Source organism: Microcaecilia unicolor, chromosome 10 (assembly GCF_901765095.1).
Source record: "Microcaecilia unicolor chromosome 10, aMicUni1.1, whole genome shotgun sequence".
NCBI lineage: Eukaryota > Metazoa > Chordata > Amphibia > Gymnophiona > Siphonopidae > Microcaecilia > Microcaecilia unicolor.
Genome location: NC_044040.1, coordinates 206,285,288 through 206,305,980, shown reverse-complemented (window position 1 = coordinate 206,305,980; position 20,693 = coordinate 206,285,288). Strand labels below are relative to the sequence as shown.

At 44.3% G+C, this 20,693-nt stretch overlaps 1 protein-coding gene across 1 annotated transcript in view; it reads left to right on the top strand.

Annotated features, from left to right (window-relative positions):
• MCF2L2 (MCF.2 cell line derived transforming sequence-like 2) overlaps positions 1-20,693 on the top strand; it is a 410,388-nt gene that overhangs the window by 137,952 nt on the left and 251,743 nt on the right. Inside the window, exons 11-13 of the mRNA XM_030216237.1 lie at positions 5,443-5,634; positions 9,036-9,241; positions 14,406-14,569. Coding sequence (XP_030072097.1) covers positions 5,443-5,634; positions 9,036-9,241; positions 14,406-14,569 — 562 coding nt within the window. The remainder of the gene's footprint in view (positions 1-5,442; positions 5,635-9,035; positions 9,242-14,405; positions 14,570-20,693) is intronic.

Here is a 20,693-nt window from a genome sequence, read left to right as displayed (position 1 = left end):
TTTTGCTTTTTCATTTTTATTTTGTCATTCACCCAGCTGTCTTCTGTCCCCTGTGAAACCCACACTATCTAAAATTCTAGACAGGTAACAACTTACATGTGCAATAAAATAAAACCATGTCACAAATCGTAGTATAAAACAATATATACAAAACCTAATTCAAACAATAAAACTAAACAGTTTCAGAGCTCTGCCCTTCAGGTACTACTAGTATATTTAGCTTGGCTTGATAAAATAGGATTCCATCCATAGGATGAGGGGAGGAGTGGCCTAGTGGTTAGGGTGGTGGACTTTGGTCCTGGGGAACTGAGTTCGATTCCCACTTCAGGCACAGGCAGCTCCTTGTGACTGTGGGCAAGTCACTTAACCCTCCATTGCCACATGTAAGCCGCATTGAGCCTGCCATGAGTGGGAAAGCGCAGGGTACAAATTCTACATGGAATGTTGCTACTATTGGAGTTTCTACATGAAATGTTGCTATTCCACTAGCAACATTCCATGTAGAAGGCTGCGCAGGCTTCTGCTTCTGTGAGTCTGACGTCCTGCACGTACATGCAGGACGTCAGACTCACAGAAGCAGAAGCCTGCGCGCCACATTGGTGATCTGCAAGGGCCGACTTCTACATGGAATGTTGCTAGTGGAATAGCAACATTTCATGTAGAATCTCAAATAGTAGTAACAGTGGAGGAGTGGCCTAGTGGTTAGGGTGCTGGACTTTGGGCCTGGGGAACTGAGGAACTGAGTTGGATTCCCACTTCAGGCACAGGCAGCTCCTTGTGACTCTGGGCAAGTCACTTAACCCTCCATTGCCCCATGTAAGCCGCATTGAGCCTGCCATGAGTGGGAAAGCGCAGGGTACAAATGTAACAAAAATAAAATAGATACTATTGGAGATTCTACATGGAATGTTGCTACTATTGGAGTTTCTACATGGAATGTTGCTATTCCACTAGCAACATTCTATGTAGAAGCCTGCGCGGCCACATTGGTGATCTGCAAGGGCCGACTTCTACATGGAATGTTGCTAGTGGAATAGCAACATTCCATGTAGAATCTCAAATAGTAGCAACAGTGGAGGAGTGGCCTAGTGGTTAGGGTGGTGGACTTTGGTCCTGAGGAACTGAGTTCAATTCCCACTTCAGGCACAGGCAGCTCCTTGTGACGCTGGGCAAGTCACGTAACCCTCCATTGCCCCATGTAAGCCGCATTGAGCCTGCCATGAGCGGGAAAGCGCGGGGTACAAATGTAACCAAAAAAAAAAAACTGTTCACGCCCTCCTGCCACTAGTGGCTGCCTTTGGAAAATGGCTGCCACGACCTCTTGCGGCAGCCTCGCAGTAATACTGAAGTACCACATGGCTGCTGATAGAGGTCATAGCAGTCATTTTCCAGAGGCAGCCACTAGGGGCAGGAGCAAGTGGGGTTTGCTCCTGGTCTCATCACCCTCATTGGATCGGCCTGGGGAATAGGGGCCTATCGTCAGTGGGGTGGGGGAAGTGGGGATGGACCTGAGGGGGGGTTGAGTGGAAGGGATGGAGGAGGATCTTGCCTCTTCAGGGCGGGAGGGTAGGAGGGGGATTGGAAGGGGGGGCTATGTGCTACTGAAGAAGAGGGAGAGAGGGGGATTAGAATCGAGGAGGGGATAAATGTGCTTCTGACACTTTTTACCGTGATCATGCTGAATCTCTAGTGTACCTAGGGTGGGGCAGTTCGCCCCAGTTGCCAGCAGTGAGGAGGTGCGCAGAGCAGGCGTGCGTTCTCGTCTCTATTAGTCCCCCGCCTTGGAACAGGAAATTGACATTTGAGGGGGCAGGGGACCACCAGAGCAGATAGCGTGCTTCTGCTCTGCATACCCCTTGCTTGGAGGGGGGGGGGGGGGGTGCTGCCTGGGTGGGTGATCCAGGCTCCGCCCATTCTGCCTCGCCTCACCCTATGCTTGGAATCAACTTCCTGAGCCCTTACGCCAAGCCCCCTCCCTACCCATCTTCAAATCCTTGCTCAAAGCCCACCTCTTCAATGTTGCTTTCGGCACCTAACCTTTATACCTTTCAGGAAATCTAGACTGCCCCTATTTGACTGACTGTACATTTGTCCTTTAGATTGTAAGCTCCTTCAGCTGGGACTGTCCTTCTATGTTAAACTGTACAGCGCTGCGTAACCCTAGTAGCGCTTTAGAAATGTCAAGTAGTAGTAGTAGTAGTAGTAGCATGGAATGTTGCTACTATTTGAGATTCTGAAAAGAATGTTGCTACTATTTGAGAATCTGAATGGAATCTTGCTACTCTTTGGGGTTCTACACGGAATGTTGCTACTAATTGAGATTCTATATGGAATGTCCTCAAGTCACTTCACTGGCTTCCGATCAGATACTGCATACAGTTCAAGCTTCTCCTTCTTACCTACAAATGCACTCAGTCTGCAGCCCCTCATTACCTCTCTACCCTCTTTTCCCCTTACGTTCCTGCCCGTAACCTCCGCTCACAGGACAAATCCCTCCTCTCAGTACCCTTCTCCACCACCGCCAACTCTAGGCTCCGCTCATTCTGCCTCGCCTCACCCTATGCTTGGAATAAACTTCCTGAGCCCTTACGCCAAGCCCCCTCCCTACCCATCTTCAAATCCTTACTCAAAGCCCACCTCTTCAATGTTGCTTTCGGCACCCAACCTTTATACCTTTCAGGAAATCCTGACTGCCCCAATTTGACGACCCCTACTTGACTGACTGTACATTTGTCCTTTAGATTGTAAGCTCTTTGAGCAGGGACTGTCCTTCTATGTTAAATTGTACAGCGCTGCGTAACCCTAGTAGCGCTCTAGAAATGTTAAGTAGTAGTAGTAGTATTACATATAGCAGTGATTTAACCAGAGCTGAGATTGTGATGTCATAATGCCTCATTCCACCAATGCCTAAGAGCCAACCTCATCAGTGATGTCACAATGGCTCGACTGTCCTATACTTGGCCCACTTCCCCCCTTAGTGTGAAGAGTTTCAGTCTCTGGTAACCAGAGCTGAGATTGTGATGTCATAATGCCTCATTCCACCAATGCCTAAGAGCCAACCTCATCAGTGATGTCACAATGGCTTGATTGTCCTATATTTGTCTCACTCTTATCTATTAGATTGTAAGCTCTTTGAGCAGGGACTGTCCTTCTATGTTAAATTGTACAGCGCTGCGTAACCCTAGTAGCGCTTTAGAAATGTCAAATAGTAGTAGTAGTAGTGATCCACCCTGCCCCACCCCAGGAGTCATATAAGTTTGATATGCTGCTATGCTGAATCTTGTTTTTTTTTTAATATTTAGCATTTTTAACAATACAAAAAAGTCCACATCACAGAGAGAACAGAGATAATTACCAACAAGGAAAACAAAAGAAGAAACTTAAGCAGAAATGCACTGCCTCTTTCACACCTGTACAATTAGAACTGTCTTTTTTTTTACTAATTCCTCACCTAACTGACAATTTGAACATCTAAACAGGAAATCATTGCACTTCTTTATCTATCAAAAATCTCTCTACTTGAGAGGGATCAAAGAAAGTATCATTTACTTCATAGATCTTTATCAAACACTTGCAGGGGAACTTTAAAAAAAAAAAGCTTGCCCCTATCGTAAAGATTTCAGTTGAAGAAATTGTTTTCTATGTAACTGTGTGGCAAGAGCCACATCAGGAAATATTTGAAACTTTCCTCCACAAAACAGGAAATCCTTCTTTCTTAAGACCTCAAAACTGTTACTGTATCCTTTACGGACAAAAAAGATACTAAGGGGTGGCTTGGCCTGTAAAGTTTCTATAACTTTTGTTAAATTGAGTAATTCATCAGGCTTGCCATTCCTCTGAGAGGCCTGTTTCACATTCCTAGAAATATAATAACACAAGGAAATTAAGATATTATCAGAGATGAACAATACTTCTTCGAGATATTTCCAGAACAGAGTCTCAGGAGATAGCAAAGAACAGACAGGAAAATTCAATATCCTTAAATTCTTACTCATAGTCTTTCTCCCTGGCCTCTAATTGCCTGTGAAGGACCAGACTATCCTTATTCCCAGAAGATCCAACAGTTTGTAACGTTCTAAACCTAGTCTCTAAAACACTGTTCTTTTCTCAATAGTATAGTAACATAGTAGATGATGGCAGAAAAAGACCTGCACGGTCTATCCAGTCTGCCCAACAAGATAACTCATATGTGCTAATTTTGTGTATACCCTACTTTGATTTGTACCTGTGTTCTTCAGGGCACAGACCGTATAAGTCTGCCCAGCACTATCCCCGCCTCCCAACCACCAGCCCCGCCTCCCAACCACCGGCTCTGGCACAGACTGTATAAGTCTGCCCAGCACTATCCCCCGCCTCCCAACCACCAGCCCCACCTCCCACCACCGGCTCTGGCACAGACCGTATAAGTCTGCCCAGCACTATCCCTGCCTCCCACCACCAGCTCTGGCACAGACCGTATAAGTCTGCCCAGCACTATCCCTACCTCCCAACCACCAGCCCCACCTCCCACCACCGGCTCTGCGCAGACCGTATAAGTCTGCCCAGCACTATCCCAAGCATTATCCATACTTGTTACTACTTGTGAAGAAACTATCTTCCACACATTGACCAAAGTCACCTCTTCTAGAGGAGTAACCTCCTGATCAGATGAAAAATCTTTCCACAGCACAGGCTGCAAGGATCTAAGTGGATCTTTCAGTGAAGGCCTAGAAGACTCATTCAGGCTAAGAGTAGCTTCCCTCAGAGGGTTTGGGCAACCTTGCAAGGTATCCCTTACCACATCTGGACTCAAAGAAGCCATAGGTGAGGATGGGGTAGGTCAATCCCTAGAGCTGAGTAAGACTTTTGAAAGAGATGTGGAGGAGACTGCTGGGGAGTCAACAGGCCCTAATATCGCATATTTGTCCATTGGGCCAGAGGAGTTTACGACAGTATTGGAAGTTCTCCACACTCCTTTTCTCTTCCCCATAATAACAAATAGGAAAAACAGACGATGATAACCTTCTAAAGAAGAGAGCTTTTCCTGGTTCTGGGCTTCTTTTAGGCTTCAAAGGGGTGTGCCCCTTTGGTCATGCCCCTTCAGGCCACACCCCTATGGCAGCGCACCTGCGGCCATGTGCCATAGGAACGGCTGCGCTTTAAACTTCCTGGTTGGCCCCTAAAGATGATGTCACGGGCCCAACCTCGCTGTACTCCACACATCGCACTTCTAAGCCAGGAAACCGTCCACCATCTGGGTAAGGCTCTACCAGCTCTCTCCATGATCATGCTAAATCTTTATGCACGGCTTATTAATGAGCTTAAAGCTTTTTAATGAAGCCAAATCAAGATCAGTTTAGCTAAAACGTTATTACATAGCTCTGTCCATGGACTTTCCTCCAGAACTTAGTCCTCATCATCCAGAAAATCAAATGTTAAAATCCAGTGTTATTCATTCCACAGGAATCCTTGGAAAAGTCTCAGTTACAAGCTCTTCATGGAGATCAGCTCATCCAAAGCAACCACTATGCTGTTGACTCTATCAGACCAAAGTGCATTGAACTCAGGCGTATCTGCGATGACTTTACAAACGAGACTAAGAAAAAGTATGATATTCTAAGAAAATCTCTTGAGTTGCATACGCAGCTGGATAAGGTAAGCAGCCCGTAATAAAGATTAATAAGGAGATAGTAGACGAAGTATTTCTGGTGTTTCCATTTATTAACTAATCTGAAGATAAGATGCTGCACCTATGGCATCTCTCAGGGTTTCTTTTGTGCATACTTTGACAGGAATGAACTTTACTCATAAACCAGGGTACATTGAGTATGATCTCAATCTCTGAAATTTACTAGTGGCCAAAAGCTCATCGGGAATAATGCAGGGCTTAATTTGTAGCGTGGAAATGTGGAGCTTGGGAAAGGGTTGGGTGGGCCATGGGCAAGAGCACCAGGAGACAAGGGGCTGGATTAGGGAGTAGATTGACTGTTCTCTGCTCTGCTCCAGGCTCTTCCCTTCCTCCTTCTTCTCTGCTGGCTCCTTGGAAGGGAGGGGCTGGAATACGGCATCCCTGCTGCTCTGGAGTCTGAAAAGTGGCAGAACAGTGCTCCGGGCTGTACGGCTTGAAATTAAACCCTGCTGTAACGTATACAGGAACATATTGAGGTTTTCTTGGAGATTGATCCTAATCAAGTCAGTGACACACAATACATTTGGATTATTTGTGTGTCTTTTTGATGCTTGCCATTAAAGGATTATATTATGTGTAAACTCCCCGAAATGGTACCCATGCATCCAATTTCCTAGCTTGGACTTGGTAAAAATAGGAAAATATCAATGAAACATCTTTAAAATTGATTTATTTATGTATTAGGATTTATTTACTGCCTTTTTGAAGGAATTCACTCAAGGCAGTGTACAGTAAAAATAGATCAAACATGAGCAATAGGCAAATTGGGATCTGGAACAGGCAGACATATTCTAGATGTATCCAGAAGCCTGTGGCACTTTTTTCCCACTGCAGTATAATGGCTGATTTCCCTTTTTTTTTTTTTTTAATTAATGGCCACACGCTAATGTTAAAACCACTGCTAGAGGTGATCTCCTATAACATTGTACTAAACGTTTAAGAATAACAGGAGATTCTATATGTAGAGTATTGATTTTCTGAGCTAGAACTTTTGATATCTAGATGTCATATTTTTGTAATAGAGGAAAAAAAGGCCTCGAGAAGTCCCCAGCTCAATTTTAGCTTCGGGGGCTGGACTGCTTCATCATTGGCCAAAAACCTCTTTATTTTCTCACAATCTCAAAATTATCTTACTTTTACTTGTTTATAAATATTAACTTTTCAACGCATCAGATTACTTAGCTTTATCTGTTGCTATATCTAAGCTTGTCTTGGCTTGTTTGTTGCTTGTTCATCCGGGTCTTTCCTACACCTTGGACTCTGACCACAACCAAGGTGTAGAAAAACCCGGATGAACAAGCAACAAACAAGCCGAGACAAGCTTAGATAAAGCAATAGATAAAGATGTAGATATAGATTGGTCTATATCTACACGCATAGCATGCAATACAGCAGAAGGGCATATATTTAGAGGGCTTGATGGATAATTTAATTTAGAGCTAACTTCCTCAATGTAATTCATTTTGACCTACATTGCAACCATTTACATTCAAAGAATACATGATTATTATTATTATTATTTGTTACATTTGTACCCCACATTTTCCCACCTATTTGCAGACTCAATGTGGCTTACATAGTACCGTCATGGCATTCGCCAGGTCGGTTGATAACAAATAAATGGTTATATAGTGCTTGAATGAGGTAGTTATAAAGGGTCGGGAGGTGGTGGAGATGAAAACGACAGCGGAACCCAAGCACGCGTGGGACAAACACAAAGGAACGGATCCCCAGAAGCCCAGCCAAGATTGGGAGGCGGGGCTAGTGCTGGGCAAGACCTCCACAGTCTGTGCCCCGAAAATGGCAGACACAAATCAAGGCAAGGCACACACAAGAAGCAGCACATACAAGCCCATCCCGCCGGGCCGACTAGATGGACCGCGCAGGTCCCCCCCAGCCGTCATCTACCATGTTACTATGTAATGAGGTTTGTATGTTGTCTGGTACGATCATTGGTCATGCTATGTTGCTGGGCGAAGGGTTTACGTTGGATCATTGGGGTAGGCCTTTTTGAAGAGGGTAGTTTTTAGTGATTTCTTGAAGGTCAGGTGGTCGTGGATTGTTTTCACAGCTTTAGGGAGATTTTGAAGATAATCCTTTCTTTGATTGGGAGCCAATGCAGCTTTTGTCGGAGGGCGCGTCTCTTCGCTCCACCACAGGCAAACCTGAAGGGCTCTGTTGTCACACAGCTTCGCTTCAAACTTGTGCTTTTCAACCCAGTCCTCAACACACAACCAGCCAGTCATGTTCTCGGGATACCCACAATGAATATGCAGGGGATCAATTTGCATGCACAGTCACTGCGGGCATCCCGAAAACCCGACAGGCCGGGTGCATCCCGAGAATTGGGTTGAGAACCCCTGCTTCAGAAGTAAGTTGCCTCCCAAATGATCAATATTCTGAGTAACATTTGTTTTTGCTGTACTTTATTCAGAAATGCTACTGCAGTCTTGACAATGAGAAACTGAAATAGACTGGTTTTCTGCAGTAAAAATTCTTGACTACTTCAATTGAGGCTGTAGAACTAGATGTGCAATTTTAAATTGACTTTCTATAAAATTGATTTCATTTATAATTTATTATCTTTCTTGCAGTGTGTGTCATATGTAAGGCTTACGCACAGAAAAGACTGACTGGTTTGGGTTCTCAAAGTTCTCCATGTGCTTACATTAATGGTCATCCTGAAATGAAACATTGTTTGCATATGAAATGGAGTATACAAGTACCTGGCAGCAGTAGGGTAGGAAGGGGGGGGCGGTCCGCCCTGGGTGCATGCGCTGGGGGGGGTGTCGGCTCATTGGTTCCCTGCTCTTTCTGCCCCGGAACAGGTTACTTCCTGTTCCAGGGCAGAGAAAGCAGGGAAGCAGCAGAGCCGACGCAGCTCCCAGTGACGTGCACTGGGGGCGGATCGGCCCTCCCGCCTGCCCCCCACTGAAAGGTAGGGTGCGTTTCGGGGGGGGGGGGGTGCGCTCCGGAAGGGGGGGGGCCCGGGTGTCAGGCACCCTCGCTACGGCACTGCCTGGCAGGATCCCAAATATTGGTAGCATGGAAAGTTGCCACTATTAGGGTTTCTGCCAGGTACTTATGACCTGGATTAGCCACTGTTGGAAACAGGATACTGGGCTAGATGGACCATTGGTCTGACCCAGTATGGCTACTCTTATGTTCTTACTTCACCACTGTTGCTTCAGTGGGAACTGTGTGGAAATGAAGGTTTGGTTCCAGAGTGTCGCCTACAGGATCATGCATTCAATTTGACTAACGGGGCAAACACATTACTCAATCCCGTAGCATTGCTTGTACTTAGAACCTGTCAATACCATGTATGATACAGTATGATAACTCCTGATACCTGCCTTCTTTTAAGGCTAACCAATGGTGTGAGGCTGGAATCTACCTCTTAGCATCTCAGGCAGTGGACAAGTGCCAGTCACAAGAGGGAGCCGAAGCTGCGCTGCACGACATTGAGATGTTTCTGGTGACCGTGACGGAACACCAGCTGTCCAACCCTATCGAGTTCTATAATCACTTCGATATCATTCTAACCACTGAAGTAAAGGTAAACCTTACAAAGTTTTTCGAACTGTAGAATTAAAATTTTGACCCCCCCCCCCCCCCAACCACCCAGTCTAACCATTATTTATTTATATGACTTGCAACTCACTCTTCCTCGAATGCTCAGAGCGAGGAAGAACTGGGTCATAAAACGAATGAAGACGCAGACTGGCTCCTCGCCTAGATTTATCAGTTTGCTTTGCTTTTTTTCCCCCCGTTTCTTGTTCTTTAATGATTCACTGCTAGTCCTCTCTACTTCTGCTTTCCAGTAGGGCTATTGGAAGGCACCCATTCTGCACAGTCTTCATTTTGGGCTTTTCTTTCTCACATAGTCTATGCAAAATATAAAGTAGATAAAGGGCCATATTTGGAATTTGCTAGGGGGGGATACCTCTGCCCAGATCCTCCCCTTCTGCACATCCACCTCTGCTTTGCCCCTCCTGCCCTCCTATTTGGTTCTTCTTGCCTCTCCTCTCACTTCTTCTGGCCCATGGAAGCAATGAAAAAGGTTAGTGTGGGGCCTGTTTGCCAGCTTGCTCTCACAGGCCCTGTGGTAGCCCTGCTCCTCCTTTGCAATGACCTCCTATTATTATGGAAACCCCTGGAGGGGTGGACCTCTCACAAATGTTTGTTTCTGCTATTGGCTCGGTTGGAGGAAAGGAAGTGAGGTGATGTTGGTTGAAGAGGGGAGGGAGGACATAGCACCGGCTGCATCCCCAGCAGCATGTTCCAAGCTTTAGGCCAATGCTCATGCCAATGGCATCCTCAAACTTTGATGTAAGATTATCTGCAAGGGCCGACTTCTACATGGAATGTTGCTAGTGGAATAGCCACATTCCATGTAGAATCTCAAATAGTAGCAACAGTGGAGGAGTGGCCTAGTGGTTAGAGTGGTGGACTTTGGTCCTGGGGAACTGAGGAACTGACTTCGATTCCCGGCACAGGCAGCTCCTTGTGACTCTGGGCAAGTCACTTAACCCTCCATTGCCCCATGTAAGCCGCATTGAGCCTGCCATGAGTGGGAAAGCGCAGGGTACAAATGTAACAAAAATAAAATAGATACTATTGGAGATTCTACATGGAATGTTGCTATTCCACTAGCTATCAATACTTCAATCATCTGGTTTAAATATCTCTACAATTTCAACATGAAGAACTTTATATAAGAATCGGTACCCAACTTATATCACATATATTTCTTCAGATGATTAAATATATATTATAATGAACCTCAGCGATGTCAGTCAACCTCCTTAAATATAAGATCAACTTCAAAACATCCAGTTCTTCATAGGTTCTTATTTCTTATTTAATCTAATCAGTATTATTTATATCAGCCATTATTTAATGTTAAACACTTTTAGGCACTTAGCTTTTTAGTTTTTTGATTTTGTCGGACCCAGGGGATCAAACGTCCGACATGCACGTTTCGCCCGTAATGGGCTGTCTCAAGGACATTCCCCTGTAATATAAATACATATATGGTTGTTAGGAACATTCCTCCAGTCCTCGTAATAAACTAAAACTACAAGAATATCCAAACAACCACTCATTAAACACAAACCAACTCACCCAGTATTTCTCTAGCGTCTGCTCAGCAAAAGTTAATAGCTAAGATGGCGCCGGCTTTTTTTCAAACTGTTTAAATACGTAGTACGTTCTGACGTTATTGAGATCTTTAAAGGAAGTAATGAAATTTTAAGCCCCGCCCCTCAGGGCGTTCCACCGGCAGTCAGAAAGACAAAATTCTGCTACCGGTGGAAAACAGGAGGAATTCAAGTTAGCGATGTCCATTCAATCTCTACATTTAATCCATTAGGAAAAACAGTTTGAAACAAAAAAATATTGAATTGTTCTCTATAATTCAGTAATTTTTTAATAGACCCACCCTCCTCCCGATAATCCAGACATTCGACTATTCTCCATTTGATATCATCCCATGAATGCTGCTTCTGAAGCCAATGTTCCACCAAAGGGGCTTGTAAGATCTCAATAACGTCAGAACGTACTACGTATTTAAACAGTTTGAAAAAAAGCCGGCGCCATCTTAGCTATTAACTTTTGCTGAGCAGACGCTAGAGAAATACTGGGTGAGTTGGTTTGTGTTTAATGAGTGGTTGTTTGGATATTCTTGTAGTTTTAGTTTATTACGAGGACTGGAGGAATGTTCCTAACAACCATATATGTATTTATATTACAGGGGAATGTCCTTGAGACAGCCCATTACGGGCGAAACGTGCATGTCGGACGTTTGATCCCCTGGGTCCGACAAAATCAAAAAACTAAAAAGCTAAGTGCCTAAAAGTGTTTAACATTAAATAATGGCTGATATAAATAATACTGATTAGATTAAATAAGAAATAAGAACCTATGAAGAACTGGATGTTTTGAAGTTGATCTTATATTTAAGGAGGTTGACTGACATCGCTGAGGTTCATTATAATATATATTTAATCATCTGAAGAAATATATGTGATATAAGTTGGGTACCGATTCTTATATAAAGTTCTTCATGTTGAAATTGTAGAGATATTTAAACCAGATGATTGAAGTATTGATAGCTATTGGTTGAAAATCTGGTTAAAAGAAGAATATAAAAATAGCTGTTTGCCTATTGATCAGTGGTACGCTATTCCACTAGCAACATTCCATGTAGAAGGCTGCGCAGGCTTCTGTTTCTGTGAGTCTGACGACAGAAGCAGAAGCCTGTGCGGCCACATTGGTGATCTGCAAGGGCCGACTTCTACATGGAATGTTGCTAGTGGAATAGCCACATTCCATGTAGAATCTCAAATAGTAGCAACAGTGGAGGAGTGGCCTAGTGGTTAGGGTGGTGGACTTTGGTCCTGGGGAACTGGGTTCGATTCCCACTGCAGGCACAGGCAGCTCCTTGTGACTCTGGGCAAGTCACTTAATCCTCCATTGCCCCAGGTACAAATAAGTACCTAAGCCGCATTGAGCCTGCCATGAGTGGGAAAGTGCGGGGTACAAATTAAAAAAAAACAACAAACTTTAAGGCATAGTAAGTATAAAGGCTGTGCACGAACTGTTTGGGGCATGTCCAGGATGTTCCCTACAGTTAATGCACAGTTCTTACTACGCACTAAATGCACCTGTGCAAACTGAACAAATAACAGTGTGCAGTAATTATAGCACGCTTAACTGCAGCATGCAGTCCATACCCATTCTCTGCCCATAACCCACCCAGGCATGTCATGTAGTTAGCACTGGAATTATAGTACCAGATAGCAGTTACTGCATTAATGGATAAGGTGCTAAATCTTGGTTTTCCACACTTTAGTAAACAGGCTCCAAAAAGAGTAAACCCCAAGCTTTTATTTTTTTTTTTTGTATGTTAATTTGCAATGGCACCTCTTCAAGCTGTAGTAGCGGAAGGTTAGTCAGCTAGAATTTCACACAGCCCTGAAAAGTATTGGTCACAATCCTAAAATAGCAACTGTGACATTACCCTCCGTACTGGAATTGCTTGCTAACGCTGCATCAGTATCAAAATAGGGTATTGGTCTGGAAGTCCCACTACTTAAAAAGCTGACATTTCCTTGTTGTTTGAATATGTGGCATCTGGGACAAACTGCTTTTTATATATTGTCTTAGGTGGTGGACTGTGACAGGTTCTAAGGAATCCTGTGCAGCAGGAATGGATCCTCAGAAGCTTAGCTGAAACTGGGTGGCGGAGCAGGTGGGGGGAAGAGGGGTTGGTGGTTGGGAGGCTAGGATAGGGGAGGGCAGACTTATACGGTCTGTACCAGAGCCGGTGATGGGAGACGGGACTGGTGGTTGGGAGGCGGGAAATACTGCTGGGCAGACTTATACGGTCTGTGCCCTGAAAAAGACAGGTACAAATTCAAGATATGAGTTTATCTTGGGCAGACTAGATGGACCATGCAGTTCTTTCCTGCCGTCATCTACTATGTATGTTACTATAGATGAATCCAGGCCTCGTTACTGAGAATACACCTGGATGTTCTGTGCAATGACGACAACACGTATGAATATGCTAACTTTTCGATTCATATGTGTTAGTACAGAGTAACTGAATTCATTTGTGTCGGTACTACCGTGTTTCCCAGAAAATAAGACACTGTCTTATATTAATTTTTGCCCCCCAAAATGCGCTAGGTCTTATTTTCAGGGGCTGTCTTATTTTTTGGGGAAACATCGGGGTTGGATCGGGGTTGGCCCGCTCGCCCTCCGTCGCTCCCGGAACTAACCTTAAATGCCTCCTTTCACCTTTGCAGCAAGCAGCAACAGGGCAAGCCACTCCTTCCTTCCGTGTCCCGCCCTCGCCTGACGTAACGTCCATGAAGGCGGGGCATGGAAGGAAGGAGAGGTCTGCCCTGCTGCTGCTTGCTGCGAAGGTGAAAGGAGGCGTTTAAGGTTAGTTCTGGGAGCGACGGAGGGTGGGTGGAGGGGGGCCCGGTGACCTCAGGTGGGGGGGGGGGCCGCCCGGGGGCAGCCTTGTCTGGCTCTCGGCGGCCCTGCTTTCAAACAAAAATTTGCTAGGTCTTACTTTTGGGGGAGGCCTTATATCTACCAATTCAGGAAAACCTCTACTAGGTCTTATTTTCGGGGGATGTCTTACTTTCGGGGAAACAGGGTATTCTGAAAATAAAACAATGTTCACTATATCCTTGAACCAAGCTCTTTGAAATACTTCTCTTTTGTCCCCTTTTTACACCAGAAAGACCTTGACCACTAGAATGGTCATCTGCCCATTTTTACCTTTCTTAAGTTTTAAGTCTCAAAGCTGTTTTGCTTTTTTTTTTTTTTTTTCACTGTGTTTGAAATATTGTGGCATGAGAACTAGCATTTCATACTACAATACAGTCTCAATTATCGGACCTTCACTAATCCGACCATCCAGCCTATCTGGCAGATCCCTCTGGTGATGTCATCGCATTTATTTTTCTATTAAAAATCTTACTTTTAAAACATTTTTTGAAAATCGGGAACTGTATGCCTTTTTTTTTTTTTTTTAATTCATTGTGTAAGGGGTTTATGCAGTGTTTTCCGTATTATCCGACTTTTCACTTATCTGACAACGAGTCAGTCCCGCTTACGTCGGATAATCGAGACTTTACTGTACATCTGTGTTGCCAATATTCAACCGATCTATCAGGATTAACAGCATCTGCTTTATACCACAGATCAGCGTTCAAAGGGTTCTCCAAAAGCTGAGTGATGTGCAAGACATGATTGACAAGAGACAAGGGAGTCTGAAGAAGCTGGCAGCTAAACAGACTCGACCAGTGCAGCCTGTTGCTCCTCATCCTGAGTCATCTCCAAAGCGGGCATCTTCTAAGACTGCTCGGCCTACGGCGCTAGGTAGGTCATCAAAGAGTTTAACGGAGACTCTATTAAACTCTTTAAAGTGTCGAAGGCAAGCAGTGATGTTTGACTTTCTCCTCTTCTGAATATGAAATCTGATATTCCAACGTAATGCTGCAGAGTTGCTTTTGGCGCCTAACCACCTTCCCCATTCCTGTTACCTACACTGACTATGTAGTCTGTTACCGTTAGATTGTAAGCTCTCTTGAGCAGGGACTGTCCCTCCCCGTGTTTAAACTTGTACAGCGCTGCGTAACCCTGGCAGCGCTATAGAAATGCGTAGTAGTAGTAGAATCCGCAGTGGTCCTGGAGAAAAATTGGTAGGTTGCAATGGCTTTAAAAGGACCTGCTAAAGAGATGGTGTAGTGCGTGAGCTTTCGAGACCCCATGGACCTCTTCAGCTGCCATATCTGAAACAGAGGCCCGTGTGGTCTGAAACACTTATGTACTATAGTCTCTTGATATATATTGTGCTCAGTATACAAATAAAAATATACAATGGCCCAACGGCAAAGCTTGGGGGGAGGAGTTATTAAGGTTGGCCACTTAACATGTGTTAAAAGGCAATAACGCCCATTATAGCACCATAATGCATATTGAAAGTAAGTACTTTGGGATACTCAGTAATGAGATGCAAAACAGATCAATGCTATGTAAATCAAAAAATGCAGCTTGACTACTGGTGGTGGTACCACAAGACTACCACTAGGGGTTGCCAGCGTCATTTTGAACTCGGCATCAGCAAGTGGCAAGAGTGGCCGGGGATTGCACTGCCCCAGCCCACATACACACCAGAGATTACTAAAGGTAGACCCTGGGGGGTCTGCAGGAGAGCAAGAGTGCTGCTGGTGATTGGGAGTCTTTGGGGCAATGTCCACAGCGAAAACAGAAAAACAACCTCTACGGAAATCCAAAGGAAGTCAAAAGGGAGTAGAAAATGACAAAACAACTGCCAAACGGGAGAGGAGACTTGAGAGTTCTTTATTGAAGCACCAGTAAAGGACCTGACACAGGGCCGTGTTTCGGCAGGCACAGCCTCCTGCTTCAGGGGTCACAAAAGACACTCTAGTGGCTAAACCACTGTGGGTGATGTCTGGTGCAGCAGCGAATTGCTCCAGAACAAACGTGGCAACACTGTACACAAACTGTGCAGTGTGTAAGATGGAAACACGACAATCACCACCGGAATTGGGTGACAGGGGCGTCAGGAAGGGAGGGTCTTTGGGGTAGGGGGCATCAGGAGGGGGCTTGCATTGGCAGGGGGGATATCAGGGGAGAAGAATGAGTTGGGGGGCAGCTGCTGTATGAGTTCTGGCCTCTTTAAGAAGTTCACGAGCTTCTCTCAAAATATTGCACAAGATCCTTTGCCGTTGGTGGTGTTTCATTTGTTGTTAATAGATTTTGGGTGTTTAGTACATTGTTCATAGTTCATATATTTTCTTTGTGTTTATTATTATTTATTTGATTTTGTATCCCACATTTTCCCACCTATTTGCAGGCTCAATGTGGCTTACATAGTTTTGTTATGACATAGTCATTCTAGGATATCAGATACAATTAGTAAGGTACAAAGATTGGTAAGGGAAGAGTGAAGGAAGGTGTTAGGCAGGATAGAAGGTCGACTTTAATAACTGGGTGGATTGGTGAGGTATTTTTGTAAAGCTATGGGTTCTCTTTGTAGGCCTTGTTGAAGAGATGTGTCTTCAGAGATTTGCGAAAGTTAGTTGTTTCGTCAATGGTTTTCAGGGCTGTAGGTAGTGCATTCCACAACTGCGTGCTCATGTAAGAGAAGCTGGTGGCATGTGTCAGCTTGTATTTTAGTCCTTTGCAGCTGGGGAAGTGCAGATTGCAAAATTTGCGGACTGATCTTATGGCGTTTCTGAGAGGCAGGTCCACGAGGTTTAGCATGTAGATTGGAGCGTCTGCGTGAATGATTTTCTGTACAATCGTGCATATCTTGAACGCAATGCGTTCCTTGAGTGGGAGCCAGTGAAGTTTCTCTCTTAGGGGTTTTGCACTTTCATATTTAGTTTTTCCAAATATGAGTCTGGCTGCGGTATTCTGGGCTGTTTGGAGTTTTTTGATAGTCTGTTCTTTGCATCCAGCGTACAGTGCGTTGCAGTAGTCCAGATGACTTATTACCATTGACTGTACCAGGGTAACGGAGATGTATCTCGGGAAGAAAGGTTTTACTTTTTTTGAGTTTCCACATGGAGTGGAACATTTTTTTCATCGTATTCTTCACGTGGGTATCGAGTGTGAGGTTTCGATCAATGGTAACTCCAAGAATTTCAGATTTTGTGAGACGGGAAGAGAACAGTATGGTGTGGTTATGGTGGAGTAATTGTTTGTGTTGTGTTGGGAAATGAGTACAAGGCATTGTGTTTTTTCTGCGTTGAGTTTTAGCTGGAATGCATCCACCCAGGAGTGCATGATTTGAAGGCTTTGGTTGATTTCGTTGGTGATTTCGTTCAGATCATGTTTGAACGGGATGTAAATCGTGACATCGTCTGCGTATATGTAGGGGTTGAGGTTTTGATTGGCTAGAAGTTTGGCTAAAGGTATCATCATTAGGTTGAAGAGAGTTGGTGAGAGGGGGGATCCTTATGGAACTCCACATTCAGGTATCCATGGGGGTGATATTTCCGCGTTCGTTGTTACTTGGTTTATCTTGTTCTAGGCTCGCATATTTGTCGTAGTATTCTGTTTTTCCTCTTTTTAAGTTGTGTTTGTACAAACATCGCTTTCTCCATGTAGTTTTGGTCATGTACCTCTGCCAGAACTAGTGTTAGACATACAGTGGTGGAAATAAGTATTTGATCCCTTGCTGATTTTGTAAGTTTGCCCACTGACAAAGACATGAGCAGCCCATAATTGAAGGGTAGGTTATTGGTAACAGTGAGAGATAGCACATCACAAATTAAATCCGGAAAATCACATTGTGGAAAGTATATGAATTTATTTGCATTCTGCAGAGGGAAATAAGTATTTAATCCCTCTGGCAAACAAGACCTAATACTTGGTGGCAAAACCCTTGTTGGCAAGCACAGCGGTCAGACGTCTTCTGTAGTTGATGATGAGGTTTGCACACATGTCAGGAGGAATTTTGGTCCACTCCTCTTTGCAGATCATCTCTAAATCATTAAGAGTTCTGGGCTGTCGCTTGGCAACTCGCAGCTTCAGCTCCCTCCATAAGTTTTCAATGGGATTAAGGTCTGGTGACTGGCTAGGCCACTCCATGACCCTAATGTGCTTCTTCCTGAGCCACTCCTTTGTTGCCTGGCTGTATGTTTTGGGTCATTGTCGTGCTGGAAGACCCAGCCACGACCCATTTTTAAGGCCCTGGCAGAGGGAAGGAGGTTGTCACTCAGAACTGTACGGTACATGGCCCCATCCATTCTCCCATTGATGCGGTGAAGTAGTCCTGTGCCCTTAGCAGAGAAACACCCCCAAAACATAACATTTCCACCTCCATGCTTGACAGTGGGGACGGTGTTCTTTGGGTCATAGGCAGCATTTCTCTTCCTCCAAACACGGCGAGTTGAGTTCATGCCAAAGAGCTCAATTTTTGTCTCATCTGACCACAGCACCTTCTCCCAATCACTCTCGGCATCATCCAGGTGTTCACTGGCAAACTTCAGACGGGCCGTCACATGTGCCTTCCGGAGCAGGGGGACCTTGCGGGCACTGCAGGATTGCAATCCGTTATGTCGTAATATGTTACCAATGGTTTTTGTGGTGACAGTGGTCCCAGCTGCCTTGAGATCATTGACAAGTTCCCCCCTTGTAGTTGTAGGCTGATTTCTAACCTTCCTCATGATCAAGGATACCCCACGAGGTGAGATTTTGCGTGGAGCCCCAGATCTTTGTCAATTGACAGTCATTTTGTACTTCTTCCATTTTCTTACTATGGCACCAACAGTTGTCTCCTTCTCGCCCAGCGTCTTACTGATGGTTTTGTAGCCCATTCCAGCCTTGTGCAGGTGTATGATCTTGTCCCTGACATCCTTAGACAGCTCCTTGCTCTTGGCCATTTGTAGAGGTTAGAGTCTGACTGATTCACTGAGTCTGTGGACAGGTGTCTTTCATACAGGTGACCATTGCCGACAGCTGTCTGTCATGCAGGTAACGAGTTGATTTGGAGCATCTACCTGGTCTGTAGGGGCCAGATCTCTTACTGGTTGGTGGGGGATCAAATACTTATTTCCCTCTGCAGAATGCAAATAAATTCATATACTTCCACAATGTGATTTCCGGATTTAATTTGTGATGTGCTATCTCTCACTGTTACCAATAACCTACCCTTCAATTATGGGCTGCTCATGTCTTTGTCAGTGGGCAAACTTACAAAATCAGCAAGGGATCAAATACTTATTTCCACCACTGTAACTGGGGCCTGCGAGGGAAAACCTTACTGGCCTTCAATCTCAGTCATTGTGGTGGTAAATCTCACTCTTTCGAATGAGCCACCCTTGACATTTGTTTAGCGTTTTTATCATTTTCATTTACCTGCATTATTCTTTGGTTATATTTTTATGCCCCTTTGCCATAAATGTGTGGATATGCAAAATATTATGTTTGCATAGTCGTGTATAAGCTTTTTAAATTCTGGAACATTTCTGGTTTGGTGAGTTTTTAAGTTCTAGAAAAAATTACAAGAGGACCTTACGAGGCTGGGCGTCTAAATGGCAGATGAAGTTTAATGTGAGCAACTGCAAAGTGATGCATGTGGGAAAGGGCAACCTGAATTATAGCTACATCATGCAAGGTTCCACTTTAGGAGTCACGGACCAAGAAAGGGATCTAGGTGTCGTCATTGATGATACGTTGAAACCTTCTGCTCAGTGTGCTGCTGCGTTTAAGAAAGCAAATAGAATGTTAGGTATTATTAGGAAAGAAATGTAAAACAAAATGAGGATGTTATAATGCCTTTGTATCGCTCCATGGTGCGACTGCACTTCGAATATTGTGTTCAATTCTGGTCGCTGCATCTCAAAAAAGATATAGTGGAATTAGAAAAGGTGCAGAGAAGGGCGATGAAAATGATAAATGGGGATGGGACGACTTCCCTATGAGGAAAGGCTAAAGCGGCTAGGGCTCTTCAGCTTGGAGAAAAGGCGGCTGAGGGGAGATATGATAGAGGTCTATAAAATAATGAGTGGAGTTGAACGGGTAGATGTGAAGCGTCTGTTCACGCTTTCCAAAAATACTAGGACTAGGGGGCATGCGATGAAGCTACAATGTAGTAAATTTAAAACAAATCGGAGAACATTTTTCTTCACTCAACGTGTAAAACTCTGGAATTCGTTGCCAGAGAATGTGGTAAAGGCGGTTAGCTTAGCAGAGTTTAAAAAAAGGTTTGGCCTGCTTCCTAAAGAAAAAGTCCATAGACCGTTATTACATGGACTTGGGGAAAATCCACTATTTCTGGGATAAGCAGTGTAAAATGTTTTGTACTTTTGGGGATCTTGCTAGGTATTTGTGATCTGGATTGGCCACTGTTGGAAACAGGATGCTGGGCTCGATGGACCTTTGGTCTTTCCCAGTATGGCAATACTTATGTACTTATGTAAGTATGTAAGTAAACAATTTATTGCAATTCATTGGAAGTCCTATTATGCATTCTGCGCTAGGGTTTTTATTTTTTGTACATTGCTCAGGATAAGTCATCTGCTCAGTAGGAAAAAAGATTAGAGGGAACATTGCATGTAAGTACCAGAATTTGCAGAGTTGCACATCCAGGGGAGCCATTTAAGGAGCAGAACTTAAAACTCAGTTTTTGTGCTGTGGCTTATTACGGGAACATTGGACACTAAAGGGTTAAGGTGGTTTTGAAAACCAAAGAGATAAACACAGTTCTTCCCTCAGTCACTGCGTCAAATTGCAGGTCCAAACCAGTAGTTAGCTGACATGAATGTGTGTTCCAGAGCAGGTTTAAATGCAAGCAGAGACATGTTTGAAGTGTATCTGTATTTCCACTGCAGATTAGGAAATACACAAGATTTTAGTGCCAGAAGAAATCATCACAGAGCGCTGCCTTTAAACGGCACTCTGGGTCGAACGCCATTTATAGAATAGCACGTAGAGCCTATTCGGGCACTGGTATTTTTGCCAACTGAAG